Source organism: Pseudomassariella vexata (assembly GCF_002105095.1).
Source record: "Pseudomassariella vexata strain CBS 129021 chromosome Unknown BCR38scaffold_9, whole genome shotgun sequence".
Lineage (NCBI taxonomy): Eukaryota > Fungi > Ascomycota > Sordariomycetes > Amphisphaeriales > Pseudomassariaceae > Pseudomassariella > Pseudomassariella vexata.
Window position 1 is genome coordinate 1,098,690 of NW_024467964.1, and position 25,216 is coordinate 1,123,905.

The 25,216-nt window shown below is 49.2% G+C and overlaps 9 protein-coding genes across 9 annotated transcripts; 4 read left to right on the forward strand and 5 right to left on the reverse strand.

Annotated features, from left to right (window-relative positions):
- Window positions 1-608: 608 nt before the first annotated feature.
- On the forward strand, window positions 609-2,622 carry BCR38DRAFT_458902 (major facilitator superfamily domain-containing protein; the record flags this gene model as incomplete). Its single annotated transcript, XM_040862225.1, has 7 exons — window positions 609-710; window positions 794-877; window positions 941-986; window positions 1,046-1,200; window positions 1,271-1,606; window positions 1,680-1,860; window positions 1,916-2,622. 7 exons carry the CDS (start codon window positions 609-611, stop codon window positions 2,620-2,622), a joined length of 1,611 nt encoding a protein of 536 aa, XP_040714204.1.
- Window positions 2,623-9,419: 6,797 nt separating this feature from the next.
- BCR38DRAFT_346116 (adaptin N terminal region-domain-containing protein) lies at window positions 9,420-12,432 on the reverse strand (the record flags this gene model as incomplete). Its single annotated transcript, XM_040856234.1, has 3 exons — window positions 9,420-9,571; window positions 9,643-11,644; window positions 11,707-12,432. 3 exons carry the CDS (start codon window positions 12,430-12,432, stop codon window positions 9,420-9,422), a joined length of 2,880 nt encoding a protein of 959 aa, XP_040714205.1.
- Window positions 12,433-13,161: 729 nt separating this feature from the next.
- BCR38DRAFT_517879 (mago nashi like 2) lies at window positions 13,162-14,068 on the forward strand (the record flags this gene model as incomplete). Its single annotated transcript, XM_040865123.1, has 2 exons — window positions 13,162-13,205; window positions 13,263-14,068. 2 exons carry the CDS (start codon window positions 13,162-13,164, stop codon window positions 13,690-13,692), a joined length of 474 nt encoding a protein of 157 aa, XP_040714206.1. The 3' UTR covers window positions 13,693-14,068.
- Window positions 14,069-14,485: 417 nt separating this feature from the next.
- Window positions 14,486-15,274, reverse strand: BCR38DRAFT_346882 (vacuolar import and degradation protein; the record flags this gene model as incomplete). Its single annotated transcript, XM_040856289.1, has 3 exons — window positions 14,486-14,552; window positions 14,611-14,968; window positions 15,121-15,274. Coding segments are annotated over 3 exons (579 nt in total), but the record flags the coding sequence as incomplete, so codon positions are not given.
- BCR38DRAFT_238569 (uncharacterized protein) lies at window positions 15,163-16,143 on the reverse strand. Its single transcript, XM_040854372.1, has 2 exons — window positions 15,356-16,143; window positions 15,163-15,297 (listed from the first exon to the last, which is right to left on the reverse strand). The coding sequence occupies exons 1-2, from the start codon at window positions 15,872-15,874 to the stop codon at window positions 15,268-15,270; spliced, it is 549 nt and encodes a 182-aa protein (XP_040714208.1). The 5' UTR covers window positions 15,875-16,143; the 3' UTR covers window positions 15,163-15,267.
- Window positions 16,144-17,787: 1,644 nt separating this feature from the next.
- BCR38DRAFT_346951 (S-adenosyl-L-methionine-dependent methyltransferase) lies at window positions 17,788-19,254 on the reverse strand (the record flags this gene model as incomplete). The annotated part of the gene is made up of 3 exons (XM_040856295.1): window positions 17,788-17,981; window positions 18,040-19,090; window positions 19,141-19,254. 3 exons carry the CDS (start codon window positions 19,252-19,254, stop codon window positions 17,788-17,790), a joined length of 1,359 nt encoding a protein of 452 aa, XP_040714209.1.
- A 441-nt stretch (window positions 19,255-19,695) lies between these two features.
- Window positions 19,696-20,973, forward strand: BCR38DRAFT_345814 (ribonuclease P 40kDa subunit; the record flags this gene model as incomplete). The annotated part of the gene is made up of 5 exons (XM_040856209.1): window positions 19,696-19,839; window positions 19,895-20,096; window positions 20,148-20,249; window positions 20,301-20,426; window positions 20,477-20,973. The coding sequence occupies 5 exons, from the start codon at window positions 19,696-19,698 to the stop codon at window positions 20,971-20,973; spliced, it is 1,071 nt and encodes a 356-aa protein (XP_040714210.1).
- On the reverse strand, window positions 20,948-21,943 carry BCR38DRAFT_238608 (ankyrin repeat-containing protein). Its single transcript, XM_040854373.1, has one exon. The coding sequence runs from the start codon at window positions 21,668-21,670 to the stop codon at window positions 21,002-21,004; it is 669 nt and encodes a 222-aa protein (XP_040714211.1). The 5' UTR covers window positions 21,671-21,943; the 3' UTR covers window positions 20,948-21,001.
- A 478-nt stretch (window positions 21,944-22,421) lies between these two features.
- On the forward strand, window positions 22,422-24,892 carry BCR38DRAFT_410798 (RNA ligase-domain-containing protein; the record flags this gene model as incomplete). Its single annotated transcript, XM_040858509.1, has 2 exons — window positions 22,422-24,349; window positions 24,424-24,892. 2 exons carry the CDS (start codon window positions 22,422-22,424, stop codon window positions 24,890-24,892), a joined length of 2,397 nt encoding a protein of 798 aa, XP_040714212.1.
- Window positions 24,893-25,216: the final 324 nt, after the last annotated feature.

A 25,216-nucleotide genomic window follows, 5' to 3' on the forward strand; every position in this document is an offset into this window, starting at 1 on the left:
GGGAGTACTAGTAGAGGTACCGTGGGCTTTGAGCCTACGCCGTATTTAATAATAATAATAATCATAACATTCCGGTACTTACTCTAGTAATTATGCCATTGATTATAAGAAAAATATAACGCGATCTATCGATACCTGGATCACTTTTTCGCTACATTATTAAATCGAAGTTTACACGAGTTTTCTCTACTACAAAATGCTAGTACCAACTGGTGCTGGACTGCAAACCCATACAGAACCCACCGGGGTAGCGTATCCGAACTTCTATCGCCGGAATGGCTACCAACACGGGAGATAGCAAAACCCGATCAATCTGCCTGGTAGGTCTCTATGTGCCTGTCTCACATCTCCAATCTATTTGTTTGATAGACCCTGATGGAAAATTTCGTGCGCAATTATAACATTGGAAGCAGGCTTTGGCAAGTCCCGAACAGATCAACGACGGCATCGACAAATTACAATAACTGTCGAATAAGCTTGGAAGCCTCTGCTCTGCTCCTACAATATTACCACTAGCAAGCGAGCATACGCTTTCAAGTACGCCAGCCTCAACTGTTCGTTTCCTTTCTCTGCAGTCCTCTTCGGACGAGCGAACTTTACAACAGTGTATGATTGAAACAGGATCACAAAAGCAACAAAACGTTAACATGGCGTCGTCTGAAAGTCCAGCTACTCCAACTATTCCTCAAAATGACAACACATCTGATTTGGTTACAACGCCAAACGGCAGCCCTCCCACGAAACTACCACCATTAAGGACGATGCCACCAAACCTGCCCAAACTGAACCCGAGACGAGCGTGAAAACTTGGCTCTTCTTAATCTTGGTTCTTCTCGGCTCATTTTTGGTTGCTCTGGACAGAAGCATCGTCTCAACGGTACGTAACTTACATATGCAGGCATGAAAACGTCGAGACTGCGGGCTGACTTGGACTGGCCAGGCCATACCTGTAATCACTGACGAGTTCAACGCCCTTTCCAGTTACGGTTGGTACGGAAAATCGTACCTCTTGACAACATGCGCGTTCCAGCTGCTATTTGGGAAGATTTATACCTTCTTCCCGTGAAAACCGTGCTTCTGACAAGCAGTCTCATATTCGAGGCCGCCTCCGCCCTCTGTGGGGTGGCTCCGAACTCGACGGCATTCATCGTTGGCAGAGCAATTTGCGGAGTTGGCGCCGCCGGTATCTTCGCTGGATCGGTAGGCTTTTGTTTACCATCCCCCATCCAGTCTTCCAAGTCTCTTACATACTGACGTACATGCTGTCAAGATTGTATGCATCATTTACGCCGTGCCTTTGCATATCCGTCCAAGAGTCCAAGGCTTTTTCGGTGCCTTCTTCGGCGTTGCATCCATCTCGGGACCTTTGATTGGCGGTGGTTTAACCTCGAGAGTAACCTGGAGATGGTGCTTTTACCTTAATCTCCCCATTAGTAGCGTCGCCATAGCTGTCATTGCCCTCCTTCTCAAGATTCCAGACCGAGATACGACCAAGCTGCCACTGTCCAAGAAGCTCAAGAAACTTGATTTTGTTGGTACCGCACTGTTCATACCTGGTTTTGTCTGTCTTCTGCTGGCACTCCAATGGGGTGGCCAAACGTATACTGTAAGTTCTGCCCGCACAGCCTCATCGTCACATGGTTCTCGACTCGATTTTCGGATCCACTGACAGTCTACAGTGGAACGAATGGCGTATTATTATACTGTTGGCCTTTGCAGGCGTACTGCTGGCTGCCTTCGCTGCTATTCAAATCTGGATGCCTGCAACAGCCACACTTTCCCCACGTATCTTCAAGCAGCGAAGTGTCCTTTCTGCGATTCTGGTAACCTTCGGTATAAGTGCAGGGAACTTCATCTTTGGTAAGAAAATGACATCGTCTGTGCGACGTGAGTCTCTAACTAACACCGATGACAGTTTACTACCTTCCGACTTGGTTCCAGTCTGTTCAAGGTGTCGACTCTGCACAATCTGGTATTCGACTCTTACCCACAATGATAAAGATGATTGTCGGATCCCTTGTCGGTGGTTTCACGAATTCCAAGGTTGGATATTACACGCTACTCGTGATAGTAGGGTCCTGCCTCATGTCGGTCGGGGCTGGGCTAATTACAACCTTTCCGCTTGATACCAGCTCAGGGAAGTGGATCGGTTACCAGATTCTCTATGGCATCGGTATGGACGTCTGTTTCCAAGTACCGAATCTCACTGTGCAGGCTGTTCTGCCGAAAATGGATGTTCCGATTGGCCTGTCCCTGATGCTGTTCTGCAACCTCTTGGCCTCTACCATCTTCGTCTCTGTTGGAGAGAACGTCCTGAGCAATCAACTTCTGTCAAGGCTTACCGGGATGCCTGGATTCGACCCGAGTCTCGTTACATCGGGTGTTGCCACGTCACTAGTAGATATCCTACCATTACAGTTCCGACAGACTATCCTTGTAGCTTACAACAAGTCGCTGCAGGAGGTGTTCTGTATTGCGTTGATCCTTTGTTGCATTTCCGTTCTTGGCTGCGCTACGCTAGAATGGAAGAACGTCAAGAAAGGAAAAAACAACATGGCCACTGCTGAGGCTGCTGCCGAGGCGCAAGAGAAGAAGTTTGATAGCTCAGCTGCGGAGAAATGACCAGACCGAAGTCGACAAGGAAGTGGTGACGACGAACCCTTTAGGATGAAAAGGGGCAAGATGAAGCAAAATGGGACACTGTCACCCTGATGAATGTAATAATATTGTAACAATATGAGGAGAGACATAGTAGTGGAGCTGACATTATAAAAAAAGCACAGTAAGCCTCGATGCCTGAAATTACAAGTACCGCAAGTGGTTTTATTACACATGTATAGTATCGAAACAAAGCCAATGAGTAGTGGGTAAATCTAAACCACGCGATTTGGTGAGGTGTGCCTTCTAATTCTTGAACGATCCACGTCATTCCCAGTTGATAAGTGCTCTTTGAAAGGGCTGGACTTATCATTCGCATAGTGTTTTTAATATTAATCCTCTGCAAGAAATAGTCTAATTAACAAAATGGCTAACGTATCCTACAAGCAAGTTGACCACTTTGTCTTGGCGCCGTACGAATAACTTCAATAACTTGACCATAACCAAAAACATCAATTCAAACTAATCGTAATCCTCTTCTTCGTACGCATCTTTTTTATTCTGACAAGTGCGAGCATTTTTTCTGAGCTCTCCGCAGATCCTACAGCGCTATTGGCGTGGTTCGGCCGTTCTCGTATAACGACGACTTACACGTAAATTATCCTATAGCTGCTATTCAATCTCTAGTCAAGACTAGAGGTCCTAAGCCTCTCGTAAATTAAGAGGTCTTTAGGATGGTATTACAGTGCGACTTAGAAATGGGTTGCCGATTATGCTCCAGACTATAAGTCGCAGGAAACTCTTTCAGGGCTTATCTGAGAGTTCCGAGCTCCAATCCGCACCTAATAACGTCCCACACCTACATCCGGGACACCCCCACATGTGGGACGCCCTAAAAATGATGCTGTATATTATAACCACTAACTTCAACCTTTTTTACACTTATTCTAATGCGACTACAATACAGCTTTCACCGTCACTAGGGTTTTCAGACTCGCTAGACTCATCTGTACTATCCTCAATTTCACCAGCCTCGATTTGAGCCTTCCGAATAGCCTTAATATTAGTAAACTTCGAATTTGGGCTCATCTCGACCTTCCTCCGCTTCCTAGCCCTACTAGCCTCAAGCTCTGCCTCTATTACCTCAATCTTTCGCTGTGCGACAGCTAATTGGTAGTCCTTCTCATCAAAGCCCTTTTGAACTTTCCGAAAGAGTAGCCGCTGGTTATTTGGATCACTATCAAGCTTGCTGAATAAGCTGATTTGATCTTGGAGCTCATCTCTCCTCTTAGGCGTTGACTAGGCTACTGCTGATGTCTCTAACTCCCAGTCCTGACTACCCTCACTATCAGAGTACCCTTTGCAAGTCTGACTAGGCTGTCTGATTGGTGCTGACGTATTCTCAAGGAGCAGGGGGCTCATAAGGGGTCTAGCTATGCTCGAAGGCCAGAGACCAGTATATTTCCATCCACTGATAATGTTCTTAGCGGTCAATGCTGCTAGACGTGCCTTTCTATAGCAGAGGAGAAAGTTTCTCTTCCCTACGACAGTAGTAGTATCCCATCAGTCAAGGTAACCAAGCTCCTTCTTATAGGCTGCCTTGAGGGGTCCAAAGACTGACTGATCGAGAGGCTGGAGAACGTGGGATGTGTGTGGCAGCAAGAAAAGCAAGTGTATCTTGTTTATGAAGCAGAGGTACATAAAATCTGTCGTTTCGTAGCTACTATGCCCATCTAGGATAAGTAACCTAGTCTCTTCAGGGTCCTCTGGTTGAGTCAAAGGAATAAAGATCTTTTGTAGCCACTCAATAGCCGTAGAGTCTGACGTCCACCCATTCTCTGTTGCTGTAAACCTCCAGGCTTCGTATGGAGTCAAGTCCAGAGGAAACCACTGCTGCTGGACAGACTTCCCCTTGTATATCACAAGTGGGGGTAGTGCAGTACCAGTCGCAGAGATACACTCTATAAGAGATGTCCAAGCTCGAGATCCAGGCTGTTTCTTCCGTATAGAACGAGTCTCAGATGATCCTAGAACAAGACCATTTGATCCTCTACCTTCTAGAATACCTGTCTCATCCATATTGTATCGATTCGAGGCCTTAATAGCTTTGATCTCAGGGATAGCGAGGTATTTGAACCATTGCCTGATCACATTAGCTGAGGCTCCATTAATACGTTGGGAATCGATAGCTCTGCTTCTCTGGACCTTGACTGACGGGTTCCTCTTGATAAAAGCCTGGACCCAGTTCTTTCCAAGTGGTTCGGTGTCTCCGTGAATCTGTAGGATACGCTCGGCGAAGTCTTTGAGCTGTTGATGGGTTGTTGGGAGGCCAAGGGCAGCCTGGATTCGAACCCATTCAGCCAGATGAGATTCCTGGGCTGGAGAGATCCTCTGGTAGTCAGCGAAGGCTATATCTCTTGACTGGGCTCCCTGAATCCGTCGTGAAAGAGTAGACCTTGGGACACCATGCTCATATGCTGCTTTTCGGAGGCTTTGACCGGTAGCTATTGCTTTAAGAGCTCGATAAATATCATCTTCGGTATATTGACTCATATTAGTGTAAAGAAGACGTACGTAAAATTTCGTAACGATTGAATCGATATTGGTAAAGAAAAAACAGGTTGAAGTTAGAGGCTAGCGGAGTTGATGAGGCATTTTTGGGTGTCCCACATGTGGGGGTGTCCCGGATGTGGGTGTGGGACGTTACCTCTTCAGGCACCCTAGATTTCAATATCGCTCAACTTGCGACACCCTTGCAAATCCATTTGCGTACCAAAATGCGGATGTTTTCACGCTTCTAACTTTTTCATATGTGGAGATATACGCCCAGTGACGTGAGTCCCATACTGAAATAGTCAGCTAGGTATTCGGACTAGTATATGCGTCGCTACATTCCCCAAAAGTCGACTATTGATCACATGAAGGGAGCTGCAGCCTCTGAACGCCATATATATCCTGGCAACACTGGCTTCTCCTACTGCGACATTCCCTAGAGCATTTATTTTCCTTAAAATACCGCTAGACTGGCTGAGATTTTGAACCTCAGCTAAAACGGCTCATCAGAAACGAAACTCAAATTGCGCGCGAGAAGACATCCCCGATACTTATAATTGAGAAGGATCGAGCTATCTATCAAGTCCGCCTGCGCCAAGCGTATTTATAGCGACACGGCCTCAAAGAATGGCAAGGGTATCTCTAAAATCGTCTCTCGCGAAGGCGACCTAGAGGCTCCAAGAGGAGGAGTATTCGAAAAGTAATACCAGCAAGTCCACGATGAAGGTCTGCCTATGTTTTATGAAATAGACGATCTATTTATGCAATATAACAGACGGATTCATCACAGGCGGTTCTCCAGAGTGGCTTGGGATCACGGTATCTGGGTAATCGACTGACTTACTCACATCCTGATCTTAACCTAATTGAATTGGGCATATATGAGAATCTTTGAAAGAGACGATTCACGAGCTTAAGCCCGACTTTGTCATTCTTAAGAGAAATGTACCCGACCACGCTTATGCCAGAGCATTAGTTGAGTTGCCATGGGCAGAGTTGGACCTAAAACTAGTGCAGACGCTGATCGAGTCGATCTCCGATAGGTTACGCGCTTGTCGTAGCCCTACTTGACGCATTCATCCTCAAGAAATTGAATGACAAACTCACTCGCTGCTTCCGAAATTTGGTGCCCACAACCGTATGAGCCACTTCTCCCGGGCCTAAGGATTGTATTTGGGGTAAAGTCCATTATTAACAAGGGGACTTGAACAATATAACCGTCACATCAGAGCCCGTTGGAACTATGAATTTCGAGGGGTGGACGTCAATAAATACAGGAGCTCTTGTATTCTACATACATCAGAAATTTGGAGGCCGCCTCAAAACTATCATAAATCGCTAGTATAAATATGGCTTAAAATACGCAGCCCACGACGGTTCATTCTGATGACCCTCTTGAATGAGTCGAAGATTATCCGCTACGTGCTAAGCGCGATTTGAAAAACAGTTTAATTGTGCAAATACAAGTTATGACCCAGATCATGCAGAAAATGGGCGAGTCGATTGCGAACGGGTGTTAAATGTCTCATACACTACTGCACTCTACTATCGCAGCACTCAGCCAAAACAATGGTAGACTTCTAGGCTATAGATAATATTTAGGACAAACAGGAAGTAAACGTTAGTGGCTTGAAATCAACGCAGCTCAGAGCTGGAATTGGGATTCAATAAGACTACTTATACTAGATCAAAATCTGGCCCCGAGGCCTCAGACCCTTTTATCCCAAGCCCGGCCCATGAATATCCACCTCTCCTTTTCGCCATGCATTTGTCTATTATGCCCGCAAAGTCTCAGTCACAACGACTGTGGTTGTAACCGTGCTAGTTGCCGGGCCCAGATCCTGTTTCACACGCACGGTCAGTCATTACACAACTTCATCTCATTAGAAGGCGACCAACATGCCGTAACCTTTGACACGGAGAAAAATTTTCTTGGTCTTAGTGGCGAATTTTGTGGCAAGATCGACCAATTCGGTCTGCGTTCGAGTGGTTTCCGTCACCGTTTTGTAGGCTGTCGAAGTCGCCGTGGTTGGAGCGGGAGATAGGAGACATGAGCATGCGAGTCTGCTCTGGGAGGTGTTGCACGCCGAAATGGTGACTTCGTCCCGTCTAGCAATGCTGGTTGCAAACACACGGGAGATAGATGTGCTGGGTATGTAGTGTTAGTTTGGGTTGTGTAGTTGTGTGCAAATGCGGACCGGCAGTGATGACTATAGCACACTCGTTCCGTCACTTACATGGTGACTGTTGGGTTTTTTTTAAATACCACCTAGCGATTGCTCGATTAAGCTCCATGTTTTGCTCTCCAACTTGGTGACGGTCGTGGTGAAAGGTGCTATTGTAACGGTTTCCGCCACTGAGGTGATTGCGGTGAGTGTAGTTGTCGTTGTCGTAGAAAAAGTCGAGCAGAATGAGTTTGTCGTTGAGCTTGTCACAGTGCCAACAATGAGACTATAGCAATCATTGACTATGGGCACACATACTGTATTCTTGTAAGTATCTACCACTGCTCCATTATAAACTAGGACTCACTTGTGGCATGCTGAGCCTCAGAAGTCCGGCACACAGCACACAGGACCCTCATTTTGCGAGATCAAAAAAGTCTATGTACAACGCCATGGAGATGCTCCAAATAAGTCAAAAATATTTTGTGTATCAGATGCGGGTATCGTTCCATGCAACTGTCCTTCGAGAATCGAGCCAACTGGTGGAAATGGACGGCCTCGCCTCGAATGTATCTCCTGATTTGAACTATTGGACCAGCCAGGACAGCCATCACTGCATGTAGCTGAGAAAAAGAATACCCGAATTTCCAGCACTCAGCTGAACGACGCATTTTCACCCAACCAATTGTGACGACATCCGTGATTACACGCCCTTACCCTGTGACTCCAAACTACCGGGTGCGGGCAATTTGAAGCGAGGGATAAATTCTCAACTTGGAAACGCAGTGTCCGACTGTTTCCATGCTCAAAAATGCAGTAAGATGATCTGATAGGTGTGACTGTGCGACCCAACATCATGATGGGTACCGCGTAGGCATGCCGAACGCGATGCAGTGTCCAGAGAGTCACTCGGACCTCGGCTTAGTTCACTGGTCGATCTTCCGGAGATGTTGGGCCAAGATGATAAGACCATATTTTTCAACGAGCATTCCTGAAGAGACACACTGCATCTGAACCTTACGGTCTTTACTCCTTTTATAACTTCTCACGCCTACATATACTCTGCTGCGAGTGATTGTAAGCGGACTACGTCGGTAGCCTCCGAACTTGCATTCAACCTGCACACACAAGTTAGGTATGGCCAGTTACATCCTAAAAAGTACCACCGTTTTTAAAGTAAATACCAATTGATGTTGGCTCGAACAGAGCGTCTTTACCCATTACATGCCACCGAATTTATCCGTCCATAGGTAGGTGAACACTAGCAGTGAAGCACCAACATCTTTCGTGCCCCAATAATACAGTCGTTCCACACCGTTGGGAAGAGAGGGACTGGGGCATCGAGCAGGAAACCAACTCCATATCTTTTGGCTGGTATGGACGGAACATGCCTGATCTGAGGCAATCTCAAGGGACCTCGATACGCACCATGAGTCCAGCAGTAATTTTGATATTCTGGAGTGGATAATTCCTAACAAGACTTTATGGCGAACTGCAGACATGTTGTTGGTTTGAGGTGACTGGGTCTTATTCTATTTTCCTGTGTCTTTTGCCTCCACCACGTCGGTGTCGAGAAAGCATTTTCTAATGAACTACCCACAGGAATCAGTGGTATAACCATAGTCGATAGCGTCATTATCCATTATAAATATCTAGAGTCGTATCATCCTTTTTGGTCCATCGTAGTATAGTAGATGTACCACTAGTAGCCCGTGTTAGATACAGTAAAGCAATCTATTTATATTCCCAATGCCAGAACAATGTGGTATCTCCATCAGTATCTGACATCTCGAGTTCCATTCTTCAGCCTTCTACCTGCTTGCTCTGCTTAAGTTAGGACGGATGTATGCTCCCGCTCGAACTTCGCTTTACTAACTCGGGAAGAAACGCATTACAATACCTGCTAAAACTCGAGTGTACGAGATGTTCACAGCATAGAAATTAAGATGTTATGATTTGGCTTAGTTCTACTGTCAAGCGATCTTCACCTTATAGAGATCAACACTACCTTAACTTTTGCAGTCCGATATGCTTAGAAAAGACTCCTTGACCTGTCTATACAGTAGCTACCTCACATCCACTTGTCCCCGCCCACGGTGCCTCCTAAGCAGCCGCCGTTCCGATCTTGTTCAAGCCCTTCAGACTACCCAGACTGAGGGCTAGACCTTGAGACCTGCTTCTTATCCTGACGAAACCGGTGATGGGGCCGTCGTCGCCTTCTTTCTCGATGCTCAAATTGGCTAAAGCATCCTCCCCTGTCATGCTGTCAGGATTCTCTTCGTTGAAAAAGCAAGGGTAGGAAATAGTGGTAGGGACGAGAACTTACCAAACACACTTCTCGCGTACAAGTTCGCGCTCAAAAACTGGCAATCGCCCTTCAAACTTGCCTCGGGTGTGAGACAATTCATGTTCGTGCATGCCATCAACTGTGTCAAAAACTCCCTAAGAGTCTTCGCCTTCGAATTGATGTTGACCTTGTTCTCCCACTCGAACTCGGTCCACATCGTTCTGAATTGGGTCTCCGTACACGTGGCTGGCTGGATGTAGTCCATGATATCGACGTGGAGGTCATTAAGGATAACCACGTTTGTGTCGGTGCTGTGGGCACCGTCATATACGACATTGCCAAAGATGACACCGGTATCAGTCGAGGAGACCTTGATCGTGCACTGCACATTATGGAAGTCGTGGGCACCCAGGTTTTGTGTGGTCGGACGCTCAACCACCTTCAGGTCTCCCAGAGTTGCAAATTCTACTGAAAGGTTTTGCAATGTCTCGGTAGTCTGGTTGACCAGCAAGACGTCGAGGACGATATCGAATTGGTGCACCTTGACATATGCCTCGGCATAGACAGGATCCGAGAAACCAGTGAGTTGCACAACCCGGGTCAGTTTCGACGACAGATCTTCTGATGGTGCATCACCACCTGTGGCCTTCTCAAGGTCAAGCTCGATCTCATCGGTGCCGTCGCCCACGTTCTTCTTGGAGAGCTGACGGATCTGTACGACATCGTCAACTTGAATGGCTGTCTTGGCCTTCTCGTGGGCCTCCTTGGCGGCACGCTTCTTCTCCTCAACCTGAACCATAGCACGGAAGGCTTTTCGGGTATCGTCGAGGAAAACGGACTCTAGTTCGCGCTTCTTGGCGAGCTCTGCTAATGATCGGACGCAAGACATGATTCTGTCGACCGAGTCCTCGTCAATGGGTGCCTTGACGAACTGAGACTGGCCAACGCGGATGATGGAAATCATAATAAGCATAGCCTCGGCCCTCAAAGCGTTTGTGCGCGCGCTATCAGGCGAGATCTCCGAGTGCCGCATGACAAGCTTGGTAAGAGTCGCAGAGAGGACGGTTGCCAGGTAGTAGTCACCATCGAGGATGAGCTGTCGCAGAGGTGGCTTTTGTGCTGCCTTGACGGCCTCCAGCTTCGCGGCAGCTGCGGCGGAGCTGGTTAGAGCAGTCTCGGTGGCATAGGTACCGTCGGCAAGCACTTTCCTCGAACCAGACGGGGCTGCTGGCTTGGAGTGACCGTTAACCTGCTCCTTGTCCTTCTCCCCGTCCCCATCTGCGTGGTCCAGCAGTCGCTGTTCCGAAGCTAGAATGGGAATCTCTCCCAGACTAGCACGGATCCTCTTCCAGGCATCCCGAATGTCGTTTTCCTCCAGAGAGTACTCTCCCACGATCCAGATGATTCCGCGGTAGACCTTACCAGCGCGGACCTCACTGAGCGTTGCAACGAGGCGCTCGACGATGGACGGCCTCAGCTTGGGGAATTTCTCCACAACCTCCTTGACGAAGTTGATAACATCGACTGCGGAGGTGTTGCTGAAGTCGGCGATGAAGTCCATCAGGAGGTCCACCACGCTGGCAGCAACTTGGGAGAATTTGATGGCGCATTGATGGATCGAGTGAATAAGCAGTTGACGGTATTCGGCGTTCTTTTCGTACTCCTGATCGACGGTCTTGGACAGCTCTTTCTTGAGCAGCAAGACCACCTCCTCAACGTTCTTGCTGGAGACCATCTCCAAGGCAATGCTAAGAGCCTTTCTTCGCACATCAATGTCGGGACTGGACAAAACGCGGAGTATCTCCATAATGAGTTCGTCCAGCACGCCTTCATTTTTCTGCCTGAGCTGATCCACGCGTTCAAGCACAATAAGCTTGACATTGTTATCTGCCTCCTTAATACTGAGTTCGATAAATTTGGCAGCAGCGGCTTTCACTGCAACGGGGTTGCTGGTCAGGGCTGTGAGTGATGAGGCGGCCTCGTATACGACAGTCGATGCGCCGGCTTCGAGAAGATCGAAGATGAGTCTCAAATATCGTGCCTGGCAATGTGTTAATATGGGCAATGCTTTCTGTTCAGCAACGAATGGCAGTCATGACCCACCTTGTTCTGCGAGTTCTGAACAGAATCTTTGCGGATGAACTCGAGTTCCACCAACTGGAGCAGCTCCTCTGCGTTGGGGATTCCCTCGAAGACTTGGCTGAGGTATGCCAGCGCCTTGTCGTGGTCTATGGAAGAAAGGGCAGCAAAAGCATTGCGCTTGCAAGTGGCATCGCTCTCGGTCTCGAGGAAGGTGGCGATCAGGTCAGAGGCGTCCGGAATGAGTGATTGCGAGTGTTGGTAGATGGAAGCAACGGCGAAGACGGCGTTCTTTCGGACGTAGGCGTGTCGGTGCTCGAGACACTGGCGTGCTGAGGACAGCAGCGGCTCGATCAGCTCAGGTTCGCGCAGCTTGCAGAGGAAACGTAGTGTGTTGCCCCGGATGTACTCGTTTGGATGTTGCAGGTCGTTTCTAATGCCATTGCACACCAGAATCATCTCCTGCTTGAGCTTGCCCTGAGCATCCAACTTGGGACAGATTTCGTAGTAGAAGTACAGAAGCTTCTTCAACGGCTTGTACTTGGAGGGCATGACAAAGCGGATAATGTGCATGAGCAGCTGGGGCATTGGGTCGCCGTTCAGCATGACCGTCAAAATGCGCTTCATGGTGTCAACCTTGCTCTCGTCTGTTCCCTTCTCCAGCTGGTTGCGCAGGTCCGTCAGGGTAGGCACATCGGCAGCATTGTCCTGGTGGACCAAGCTGTAGGCGTTGTCAAGAAAGGTCGACATGATGGGCGAATGGTGCGGTTCTCGACCGCGTCGTCAAAGGGGGTATCAGGAGATGTTGTGCAGAGGGACAATTCGTCGCAGTTGTCTGGCGGTACGTAGGTGTTAGACGCCCAATTGCTGGGTATATATTATGGGGTTCTTGTATCCAAGCTAGGAGAGCACTGTGCCGGAAACACGTACGGGTTACAGATTACGTGACGTTCGGTTGTCTGAAAAGACGGGTGAAAACTCGATAACAGGCAATGCAGTTAAGGTCTGCATCCCAGGGGAAAGGTCGACGTTGCGGATTGGCGTTGTTGGGATAGCTTGAATTGCTGCGAAGTCGAGTTGTCCTAATGTTCGGCGTAGCCTCGAACTGGCCAATATCAAAATGTCCACTGCGCTACGCTGGCCATCCCACACAGAATATCTGTCCCTCCTGAGCTGGGACCGCCGTTGCTTGGCTGGCCTTTCCAGCCTGGCTCGAGGTCATTCCGGCACTGATATTCCGGGTCCGAAACTACCCCAGTCAAGCCCCACCGTCATGTGATCACAGCTAGCCTCATAGCATGGAGCTCTGACCGCCTTGATATTATGGCGATTCTGCCCCGCCAAGTTCAATGTTGCCGAGTCCCAACTTTGGTTGAGCGCAACCTCGAGGCTGAGTGAATAATTCGTGTCTTACGTCAATTACCTTTTCACGATATTGGAGAGTCTTAAACATCTTCTTCGCGCCAGAAGAATCCCAAGATGGCGTCAACATCAACAGCCGAGCCTTTTTACCTGCGTTACTAGTACATCTCCCCCAACCCCAGTCAGTTCCAGATCGCCTACTAACACGCGCCCCCCAGCTCTGGCCACAGTGGCCGCTTCGGCCATGAATTCCTCGAATTCGACATCCGTGTCGTTGGTGACGGGCGCTCGGCGGTGGCACGGTACGCCAATAATTCCAACTATCGAAATGACAGTCTGATCCGCAAGGAAATGTGCGTGTCGTCGCTGGTGGTGGACGAGATCCGGCGCATCGTCAAGAGCTCTGAGATCATGAAGGAGGACGACGCGAAGTGGCCCCAGAAGAACAAGGACGGGAGGCAGGAGCTCGAGATTCGCATGGGCAACGATCACATCTCCTTCGAGACAGCCAAGATTGGGAGTCTGATTGACGTGACCGAGTCGGCCGACCCCGAGGGCTTGCGCGTCTTCTACTATCTGGTACAGGACTTGAAGGCGTTGGTTTTCAGTCTGACGAGTTTGCATTTCAAGATCAAGCCTATTTCTTGAGGTGTTGAGGGGAGGGAATGGACTTGTGAAAAAGTTACCACGCCTGGACTTCTGGAACCTGGAATGCGAAGCAGCTCAAGCAGGTTAACGACCAGTTTAACAAGGATGATCCGTCGCAAAAAAGGGAAGGGCGCTGTTCCTCACTGCTGAAAGGAGCAACATGGAATGATGGCAAAGGCTGCAGTAGCTGCATCGTCAATGATGGATCGAGCCCGGTGAGCCAAGACACAGCAGACCTGTGGCAGACTTGTGGGTGATAGCGCAGTCTTGGGAAGGCATTATGAATCATGTACATATCTTCTCAGCCTGCTATCAGTTCTCACAGCTAGGCGGCCTACATCAGGACATAATATCAATACCCGGCGGAAGCATCATATTTGATGCGCCGCTTCTTTGCTAATTCACTGCCGAGACCACCACAAGCCTTGATGCGTTGGATTCATCCCTTTTCCACTGTCAACGTTTGAAGCATTTAGTGACTGACAGCCCTACACTCCTGTCCATCATCCGTTTCGCCTCGGCTGGGATGCCCTTGTCCGTATGCTGTATCAATTCCCCCCAACACCCCATTAAATGGCAGCAATTAGGTATTTTCGCCGTTCGTTCTGAGTAATGAATGGCCATGCGCCGGACCTGTCGGTTTCTCCAGCCAATTCGCCGCCTTCCTCCTCTGTCTTGGATCTTATTAATCCTTATCTTTGGGGCGGCATGCGTCAGCCCTATTTGAACTTTGTGCTTTCACGAGATCCTCCAACGTGGTCAGTGGTCTGGCCTGATTCAATCGACAGATACTTCATCTGAACTCCATGGCTCCAAAACATCCGCGGTCCTCGACATGCTTTAGCTCCAACTGCTGGAACCTGCTGTTTTGTTAACAATACATTTACGTAACACATCATTATTGAATGCAGTACTCACTTCTCACTTTTACTATGAAAGTAAATCCCGCTCACCAATCCCTTGGCTTGATTGAAACAAATATAATAAAAGCCCTCAAAACTGGCCCCATTGATCGTCCTAACCCTATGGTCCGGCACGAGAAAGTGTTCTTTCCACCGCATGAAGATATTTTGCTGGTTAGCCAAATCGTGAATTTGAACAGGGCCTTTCCGGGCCTGCTTCGAGTACTGTCTGAATGCGCTGAACTTGTTCCAATGGTTGATATCGATTTTCTCCGTGGCGCCCCATGTGTCGTGTTTGGTGGTGAAGCCATACTTGGAACCGATGATCTCGCCCTCGAAATAGGTAGTCAGAGTTGGGTTATCTTCTGTCAGGCCTGTCGAAAAGAATGTATTAGCAGGTTGACTACATTGAAATAGCGATGCCCACACGTCCTGTCTGTCCTATTGTCTTTGACAGCAACGGCGTGATGGTCTCCACCATGTACCATGCTATTTGCGACTGAATACTAGAGCACTGTAGACTGACCTTGGATCTTCAAGTAGCCGCAAAGATATGACTCGCGCAAGTCGACGTATTTGATCTCGACTTGTACGTCGTAGATTTGCCGTTCAGACTGCTGTGTGCCATGGAATTTGCTGCCCGGCCTCAGGAATGACGAAGGTGAAGTCGGTGTTATCTGATGGTAGTCGTCAGTAATCTCATCTTATACATATACAAGGGTTACTTGGTGTGCGGCGTCTGTCGTCAGAAGATCACGTACCCTGACATTGGAGATGTTGTAGCCCAGGGGCAGCGCATAGTAATCCTCCTGCATTCTGCTGGAGGTTACAGCATCGTCTGTTTGGCCTCCGTCGGCGCTGACGGGGGAAACCACGTCGAACGCTGCACTCCTCCGGCTTGCTGCAGACGCAGTGGTCGCATCGCCCATGAGTTCGTGTCTCGTTGTCGCATCATCGTCTGTGCCCATCGGCTTGCCCGACTGCGATGGGCCGTCCGTGTCTCCAGATGCTGTACCCAAGTGGCCGCTTTCCGAATCTGGCCCCGGTGATTCGGTTGTAAAGCGCGACTCGATCGTGGCGTCTCCCATAGGTGATGATTCGGGCGGCGCGCTGACAGGCGAGGGCGGCGTTGTTTCATCACTGTCCACGTTCATCTCGTCGATGCCATCGTTGTCCTCAGGCCGCCATGAAGTGGATGCCACACGAAGCTCGTCTGGACATGAGGAACTATATGACCGCGGTGGCAGCTCGGGTGGGGGGTTGCTCGATGGTGTGGGCATAGTTCGTGATGGCTAAAGTGTCAATCCCTCGTAAAGAAAGGTTGCCCCAGGCGCGTTACCCGATAATTCAATTTAGCAATGAATAAGACAAGAGACAATAGGCAAATACAGGACAAGAAGCAAAGGAATCGAAGGCAAATAGGCTGCGATTGAAGTTGCTAGCCATCCATCGACCAGAAATGCAATGCGACGCAGTGCGATGCGCGGCCGAACGGATTTGAGCGGGATGACGGAGTGAGGTCTTATCCTCGCCGTGGAATACTGCGATAGCTGAACAAAGCGCCGGCTATCAACAGAAGCGAAAGAATGGCGTTGATCGGCAGGAATCAAAACCAAATGGGAGTATTATGCATCCTCACACAGCCCACGCCATTAATTGATGAGACGAGAGATACAGGAAATCTGGCTGGTTTATTAAAAGGAGCGAGGCAGTAGATCAAACGTAGAGAGTTGAGATGGCGGATCACGAAGTATGGCAAGATGGATGGGTTGATTCAAGTAGGCGGTGCCGTTGGTTGCGAGAAAGGAGACGGCTTGAGCTAGTCACCTTGACGCCGACGTGCAGGGTACCCTATGACGCTACTTATACAGTTGAGGAAGTCTCCTGATGCGACCCGTTCAGCGACGTCAATTGATTCGCTAGCCAAGCATGGAGACAGCGAATACTGGGGAATTTAACGACCAGTCTGTAGCGCTAGGAATTGGCCTAGACCCACAGACTCTGCCAACTGGCAACTGAAGAGACGGCGCAATGCATTCTTGGCTTGTGCTTCTCTCGATGGTCGTCAACTTAATAAGTCCACGAGAATATCATGGACGGCTATCGCGATGAATTGCCTCAATGCAAGGAACAACGACAAGAAGATGTGAGAACGGAAATAACAAGCTCGCCGCTACCCATGCGCCGCCTGTTACCTTGCATACCAGCAAGCTTTCCTATATCAGATAGGTTTCGCGTTTCCTGGTCCCTTCCAACCAATGTCAACAGATGTTCCCCTGCAGCTCTCAAGACAGAGGCAGGGCTGAAAGGTATACGGTCAAGACATCTTGAGTGCGGAAAACTCAGAACCTGAGAGGCTCATTGCTTTATAGATGCTGACCATGTCTGCCTCGGAAGCCACAATGTATTCTTTTGTCTCTGTCTTTACTGGCCGATCGTGGTAGCGATCTTCCGTCATGGCGGTCCCGTTGTTTACACCTCGACCGTCTCCCTCATCAAGTACTCGATGCTTTGCAGCCCAAAGCTGATTTGTCTAGTCCTCTGAGCAGGGGCCGTTTACTGCGTCGTTCATCCATGTGATCCGGGAGAACCGGTGGCTTAGATGTCAGTTGCATGCGCACGGCCTGGGGCAATTGTCCCAGCAGCTCGACGCCGGTCTAGTAAGCGGCTTCCGTGCCCAAGTTTCTCTCCATTCACGCCAAACTAGAAGGCATCAAGCTTGCAAAGACTGGGGCGCATACATAAGTAATCAGCAAATGCTAAATTGATCAGTTTATCACGGATCGGTGTACTGAACTAAATTTATGCCGGCATCGTGTATTTCATAGAACATGTCTCCTCCGTACGCCTCTCAGCTAAGCTTGTGAGACAACAAACAGGCGTGATGCAGGTCCTACTAGGTTGTACCTGTTTCGACCTTCCGCGAAGGACTCAGCTTGACGTTCAAGAAAAGCGCGAGGCTACCCTGGGGTACTGTGAAGCAGCAGACCAGCAACTTGATGTAGCTCCTTATCTCATCTGCAGGGTATGTGTCGCCATAATTAACAATAGAGCTGCTCATCTTGCTGGGACCTTGATGGGTGACGAGTAACAAGGCATTGGATATCCAACATTTGCCCAATGACAAGTTTGCTTTGCCATAGGGGCCTCGCGCTAGTTCAGCTACAAAACCACTGTCGAGAACTCAGTCGTCTTATTTGGGAGCGGCCTCAATCGCAGAGTCAACAGCAGCCTGGGCTCGGAAACCATTAAAGTAATGGCGGCGAAATGGGTTCAGCTCATCGGCGGTAACGCCGTTGGTCGGAACATGGGATCGTTTCTGTGCCAGGGCTTCAGAATCCACTTCTGAGTCTGGCAGCCGGCGGTAGGTAATAAGTCTCCGCGTCCCTTTTATATATCAGCTCTATCCATTTGTGCCAAGTGACTTTTGTGTGTTTGCACTTACACTTGTTGAAAACTTGAGTGCAGACGACTACATTCTCCATGCAGGGATGCGTCGGCACGCCCATCTCTTGCTGTTCATCATTGGCTGTGGGCATCCAAAAAGAAAGTCGGCCATTGTCGACCAGAGTGTCCGTTGCAAATTGCAATATGTCATCCAACATGGCGAGGAAGCTGTATGGTTTCTTCGGTGGAATGAAGTCAGGCTCTTTGTAGATGAGTTTCCCCTTTTCCACAACCCAGGGCTCTTTCTCCGGGTCTCTGCAACCCAGCACCTTTAACCCCTCTCTGACGCCGTACGGAGGATCACACAAAATGCCATCGAGTATACGTCTCCGCCGCACGGGACTGTTTGTTAAGTCGCACACGAACATATCACCTAGCATTTGCTGCAGGCCGTACTGCTCAAAGTTCCCTTTCAAGCTCTTCTTCTTTCCCTCGCCTCTTATGCTCCTTCCATCAATATCACTGCCGAATGCCAGGGCGCCCCATTGGGCACAAGCAATAGGGAAGCTACCAGTGCCCACGAATGGGTCGTAGAAGAGTTTTCCTGGGGCGGCAAGAGCGATATTTGCCGTTATGAGGGCTAACTCACTGTCCATAGACGTTGTCGAAATATACCCACGTTTCTTGAGATCAAACTTTAGGCACAAATCTCTCCCGGACGGAGCAATGTATCGTCCAAAATGCACTTTTAGCGGAGCAGGCAGGTTGCGTTCGACTGCCTTGAAATCCCATTGCTCGAAAATAGTGAACTCTTCATCTGGATCTTTCATCTTGATCTCTCCTGAGAATGGGAGGTAGGAGAAGGAGTTGAATAGGGCAACTCTCTGCTTGTTCGGTCTGGTGCCCTGGTAGTTGTCTAGGGAGATTTTGAAGCTTGCCGTCTTGTATTTTGGCCATAGTTCAGAGGTCTTCTTCTTGACTTCTGCGTGCAGCTCATCGAACGTGCCGCCTGTGCCCCAGTGTTCATGAATGGATTGTGCGATTATGGAGCGTTTTATAAGTGTACGGGCTGCTTCTTCCGAGGGAAGGCGGACGACACAGAAAGGCGACTATGCAAATGTGAGTGAGTTGATCTAATATGGATGAGATGGGCTTTCACCTCCGCATCATAATGGATAATTTCCATATTGAAACCAGCAACGATAGCGAGCGCCTGGATCTCTGCTACGCGAAAAGTCTCATGAGATTGACTGAAACGAATGAGGTACTCCATGTTGAATAAACTCTGGTGCAGTTCTGTTGATATTTATAAAAATTATTTCTGAGGAGTGACTATGCCGGCCTCAATGTTGAATTTTTCTTCCGATCAGTCCATCCCATCCGCAAGTTGGAAGAGACGTCGGTCAAGTTTCTGCCAGGACTGTAATCCTGCACGATGGGAAATACCGAACAGCTCTCCTCTGTAAATACGTCCCGTTGTGAAAAGTTGGATAGTGTCAGTTCTGGGAAGTCGCGGGGTGAAAAGTAGCCGCTAGATACAGTTATTGCATATACACCGATAACTGCATGCCCCATGACATTGAAAAGAATTTGGCCCAGCTCACCGTTACTAGGCTCTCTTGCTTAGAAACGCGCGCCGTGGTTTCCATACCGATTTATCACAGGTCCTCAAATACGGTTAGAGTACCTTTGATAAATTACTTTGAGAACCAAGATGTTGTCTTTTCCAACGCCAAATGTCTATCAATCCGCAAAATGCTTCCTCACGTACGGTACCATGTCCCATCCGGACCCGACGCAGTTGCCAACGAAGGGGAAGCCATGGAGCACGCTTCTCAGTCAAGGTTTCATCCACAGGGTATGAATCCTCCATGCCAGGTCTCATCTTCAAGTCAGTCGCTAAGAGTACTCAGGTTGATCTTGTTATTCCTCGAGAAGCACTCAAGAAGGTCAGAGCCAAGCTGGACGCCCAGTGCCCAGTGCATTATAGGGTCATCATGAAGCTAGGGGACATCATTTCTGGTGAATTCTTCAAGGAATACATCAAGATCGGAAACATTATGATGCTGTCAGAGGGCAGAATTGGGACGGACAATGTCTTTACCCTAAAGGATGGTTGGTCCTGTCGTATTTCCTTTACAGTGCATCCGCTCACATGGTTTAAAGGTACACTCACGCTGTACCTGGAAAAGGAAACATATGAGCGAGTCGGAATCGTCGGACAACCACACGGAGTCAAAGGCAGACGGGGAACCAAGCCAAGATGGAGTAAGGACGAGTATACCTCGAATATTGAGACGCACACTGACACATCGTCAGTCGTTCAGTATGATCTGCGGAATCCGTCAAGTTTCGCAGGGAAGAAAGGGTTCGACAGGTTGGTGTATGCTTGCGATAACGTACTCAACCAGCCTGTCACCTGGTTGTTCTGCAACTTGTCAAAAAGTAAGGTTCCTGTGTTACCTGTACTTCACTACATCTAAACTTGGCCACAGCTCCCGATCCGGATCCACTACAGAGTCACTTCCCAACAAAGTATAGCTCCTCGCCTTTGTACGTTGAAACGGTGCGAGCAATTGTGCCATCTTTGAAGCCACCGCAGGCTATCCTCGAAAGTGGCGGGCGCGATAACCTTGTCGAGTTCGCCACATGCATCTACGAATGGCTATCTTTGTTGAGACTCGAAAGTCCACGGGCTAATGCTGATGATAAGATCGATCCGTATCTGTCTCGCTACGCCGTACCGGGAGCCCCGGAAGAACTGCAAGAAGCTATTTTATGCAAAGTTAGCTGGCAAGGTTTCATGTCTCCCACCTGGACACGACAAACCTTGGTCGACATCATCCTGGCTACGTCCTCCCAGTCATGGTTTTCGTTGAGTGTGGCGTCGTTTGGAAAAGGAGTTTCCGGTGAAGGCACCGAGTGTAGTATACTCAGACCACCCAATTCACCTGGAGAGTACTTTCTCTGGGATATCCACGGCCACGAATAATGGTTGCGAAATAACCAGCACAAATGCACTAGTCCTGCCGTGGGCGAACATTACGGTCCGCAAGGTTGGCATCTCCTATCGCATCTTGGACTAGTGCTCGCAACTCGGCTTGGCCGGCCTCAGTATGAAAGTCGTCCCGTTGGGCTAGTTGCTCGATGCGCTGCCGGAATTCTGGGTCGACCTCGGCGCCGTCCGCTTCACCAGGTGCCATAGTGCCCATGGTAACGGTCATGCCATGAGGAGCAGGCGGCAGCGGTGTGCTTTCTTCGTTGACTGTCCCGTTGATAACCTCCCCATTTCGCAGTTCATTCGCTCGAATAGCTTCGACTATCGTCAGATACTCGGCAACTTGGGGAAACTCGTCCTCCTCTGTGATCTTTTGTCGTGCCGTAACGTTTTCGGTGTTTTTCGCCGATATGTCAATTCGCAATTCCTCTACTAGGACCTTGGCAGCATCAACAGTTTCCACCACGAAAAGCGCCGTCTCGTTGTCTTCATCGCGCAGATTGACATCGACGTGGAATTCTCTAATCAATGCTCGCAGGAGATCAAGGTGGTTGTAGCTGGCGGCGGCGTGGACAAGGGAATAGCCATGTTCGTCCTGTCCTGATGCTAGGGACGGATTGTCGCGAAGAAGAGGCAACAGCGCGGGGCTGTTGTCTGCGGCAAGCAGAAAAGGATTGGCATTTGCCGCCATTGTTCCGATTTGAGCCAAAATTTCCAGGTAGATTTGAGAGATCGTAGATGATTTGTACAGATAATCGGTAATAGCAAAATTATCAAGCTTCAAAGATGCTGCAGATTTGTTATATCGGTCTTAACAATGTTTTCCGTCCACCCCGCCAACTTTCAGAACTCCAGGGCTTTATCGATAGGCACTCAAGCACAATATCAGGTAGATGGTATATAGTAATATGCATCAACACCTCAACAACTACCATCTCAGACTGCCTCTGTCTATGCCCTAACTCTGAGTAAAGATTGCTGAATGAGATCTGGGAGAGCGTGTCAACCAATTTTAGCCACCCCATAGTGGTTCCTTGTTTTTAGCCCATGTTGAACGCATCTGACCAACTTGAATTCGCCAAAGCGTAATTGGCAAACAGGCAGAGCTAAGCAGAAGGGTTTGGGCTCCGCCTCCCCATTCAGTGACTCAACCGGCGACTGTATCGTGGTTACCTCATCCCAGCTTATCCCAAGACACCAGCCCCCGGTCATACAAAGGTATCACACAGAGCCTTGGAATGACAAAGAATCTCAAACTTACCTTTCGCCATATTCAAAGATACACGACATCAGACCATCTTCATCTTCACTTCGGATTGAACGACAATTTACTCAGAAGTAGACCTCACCAGCACCTACTTATAGTGCGTCGCAAGGTCCTCCATTGCAGAAACATTTCTACCTCAGTTGCTTCACTGAGTTCGTACCAGCATCCAATAAACATGGATTTACCGAAGGCGCCTCATGCTGATCAAGATGTTCACGAAATATCCACATTGATTCAAGGACTGGACAATAAGTCCAATAAGACGAAGAAGGGCTTCCGAGCAAAGAAGACCAGCTTCAAAGTCCACGGCTCGCGAGACGGTATTGTTGTCGATTCGTGGAGATTCCAAGACTATGACTACAAACGCCCTGATCTACCAACCTACGCCCGTGGACTGTTCACGACCAAGAATCGGAGAAACCAGCCCGAGATCGCCATCAGAGGATATGACAAATTTTTCAACACTGGTGAGGTCTCTGACACAAAGTGGGAGAACATTAAGAAGAAGACGCATGGGCCCTATGAACTCACTCTGAAGGAAAATGGATGCATCATCTTCATCGGTGGCCTGGAAGACGAGACGCTGCTGGTATGCAGCAAGCACTCGACGGGGCCCCGAAGTGACGTCGCGCTGAGTCATTCTATGGCGGGTGAGAAGTGGGTGGATAGACAACTCCACACCATCGGCAAGACAAGAGCAGAGCTAGCCCGCGAGTTGAGAAAACGGAATGCGACGGCCGTAGCAGAGCTTTGTGATGACGACTTTGAGGAGCATGTGCTTGCATATACCCCAGACAAGGCCGGACTCTATCTCCATGGAATCAACATCAACATCCCGAGATTCATGACCTATCCCAGCGATCAGGTTCAGAAATTTGCCGACGAATGGGGCTTCCGCAAGGTCGGCCTTCAGTCATTCGATGATATCGACACAGTTAAGACCTTCCTGGATGGAGTTGCCGAGTCTGGCGCTCATGAGGGCCGCGATGTGGAGGGCTTCGTCATTCGGTGCAAGATGTCAGAGAACCCCGATGGAGGATTATCTTACCATGATTGGTTCTTCAAATACAAGTTTGAGGAGCCGTACTTGATGTACCGTCAATGGCGTGAGTGTACCAAGGCGCTCATTGCTGGAAAGCCCCAAAAGTTCAAGAAGCACGTAAAAATTACCGAAGAGTACCTCCTCTATGCCCGGAAGCGCCTCGCACAGGACCCCAAGCTAGGCAATCTGTATAACCAGAATCATGGCATCATTGCGCTGCGAGATGACTTCCTCAAGTTCAAGAATTTGAAGGGGTCTGAAGCAGCTAATTGCGAAGCCGAGTTTGGTGGCGACGACGACGCAGCACTGGTAGATTCCGGTATCGTCATCGTTCCAATTGCAACTATCGGATGCGGCAAGACCACCATTGGGGTAGCGTTATGTCATCTCTTTCGATGGGGCCACATCCAGAACGACAACATTCAAGGCAAAGGACGGCCTGCAAGAATGGTTCAAGGGGTTATGCAGCTCCTTGCTCAGAATCCAGCTGTCATTGCCGACAGGAATAACTCGGAACGCCGAGAGCGGGAGCAGATTATCAAAGACATCAAATTACAAAATACAGAAGCCCGACTCGTTGCTATGAACTTCTCACATGGAGACATTGAGGAAGTCCGACGAGTGACACGTGAGCGTGTCCTCAGGCGCGGCGACAACCACCAAACCATCCAGGCAGCATCGGACGAGAGCAAGGTCATTGCCATCATGGAAAATTTTATTCACCGCTTCCAGCCCTGTGATGCAAGCCAGAGACCAGACGATGGTTTTGACCTGGTCATCGATCTCGACCCGTCCAAGGACAGCCGCACCAATCTGGAAATCATGATCAACGCTCTACACGAAAAGTATCCTCGTCTTGTGCCTGACATCCCGAGCTCCGAGGATATGGATGAGGCGATCAAGGCGGCAATAGAGGAGTATACCCCCGATCTGCGTCATACGATTCCAGATCGAAAGGACAACAAGAAGGACAAACAGGCTCATAACCAGGAGCAAGGCAAGGCACAGAAGAAAAAGCCCCTGGAATACATGTCCATCTCGGTGCCGGCCAAGGATGTTAAGTGAGTCAAACTGGGCATGAATCATTGCAATCCTATCTCACGGAAAGCCGGCCTTGCTGACTTTTGGAATTTAGTGGCGCGCTCGAAGCCGCCTTTAAGGGCGTTGACCCAAGTACATCCAGATTTTACAAGCAGCTGCAAAGCACTAGGCGTGTGCAACCCATGTTCCACGTAACATTGATGCACCGAGCATCTTCGAAAGACCACCCTGAGCTGTGGTCTCAATACGTGAAAATGGAGGCCGAGACTGCAAGCACCGATGGAAAGCTGGGCGAGTGCGAGATCGAGCTTGAGCGTGTCGTATTCGACAACCGCATTATGGCCATTGTAGTCCGCATCGTCGATCCGGATGGCAAATGGACCTGCGTCAACCGTATATCTCATATCACGGTTGGCACACGTGACGACAACGTCAAGCCCAAGGAAAGCAATGACCTCCTTGCCAAATGGCTGGAGTTTGGTACTGGCGGCGAGATCATGGAGCGTGTCTTCGAGCCCAAGCTCACCTTGAAGGGCGTGGTACGTGGTGTGTTGAGTCGCTAGGACGGCAATGCACACTTTGGACCTGGTCCGAGGAGAAAGGGGTTTGGTTATGAGGAGAAAAGGCCGCAGGTAAAACACGCCAGAAGAAGGGTATGGAATGCTAAGAATAAGGTTGACGTGAAAAGTGCTGGGCACAGGGACACAGGCGGAAAATCGACTGCAGCCAGCTAAATGATGGCTGGGGTTAGAGTTGGGAGCACCCTCATAGATATTTGACATTGCCGTGGAGCAATTGGCGTGGTTCTTGGGTTCAATATTGTTGATAGAGAGGCAGTGAGCCTGGCCCAGTGGCAATACTGTTTTCCGCAAGTTGTCTGGACATTC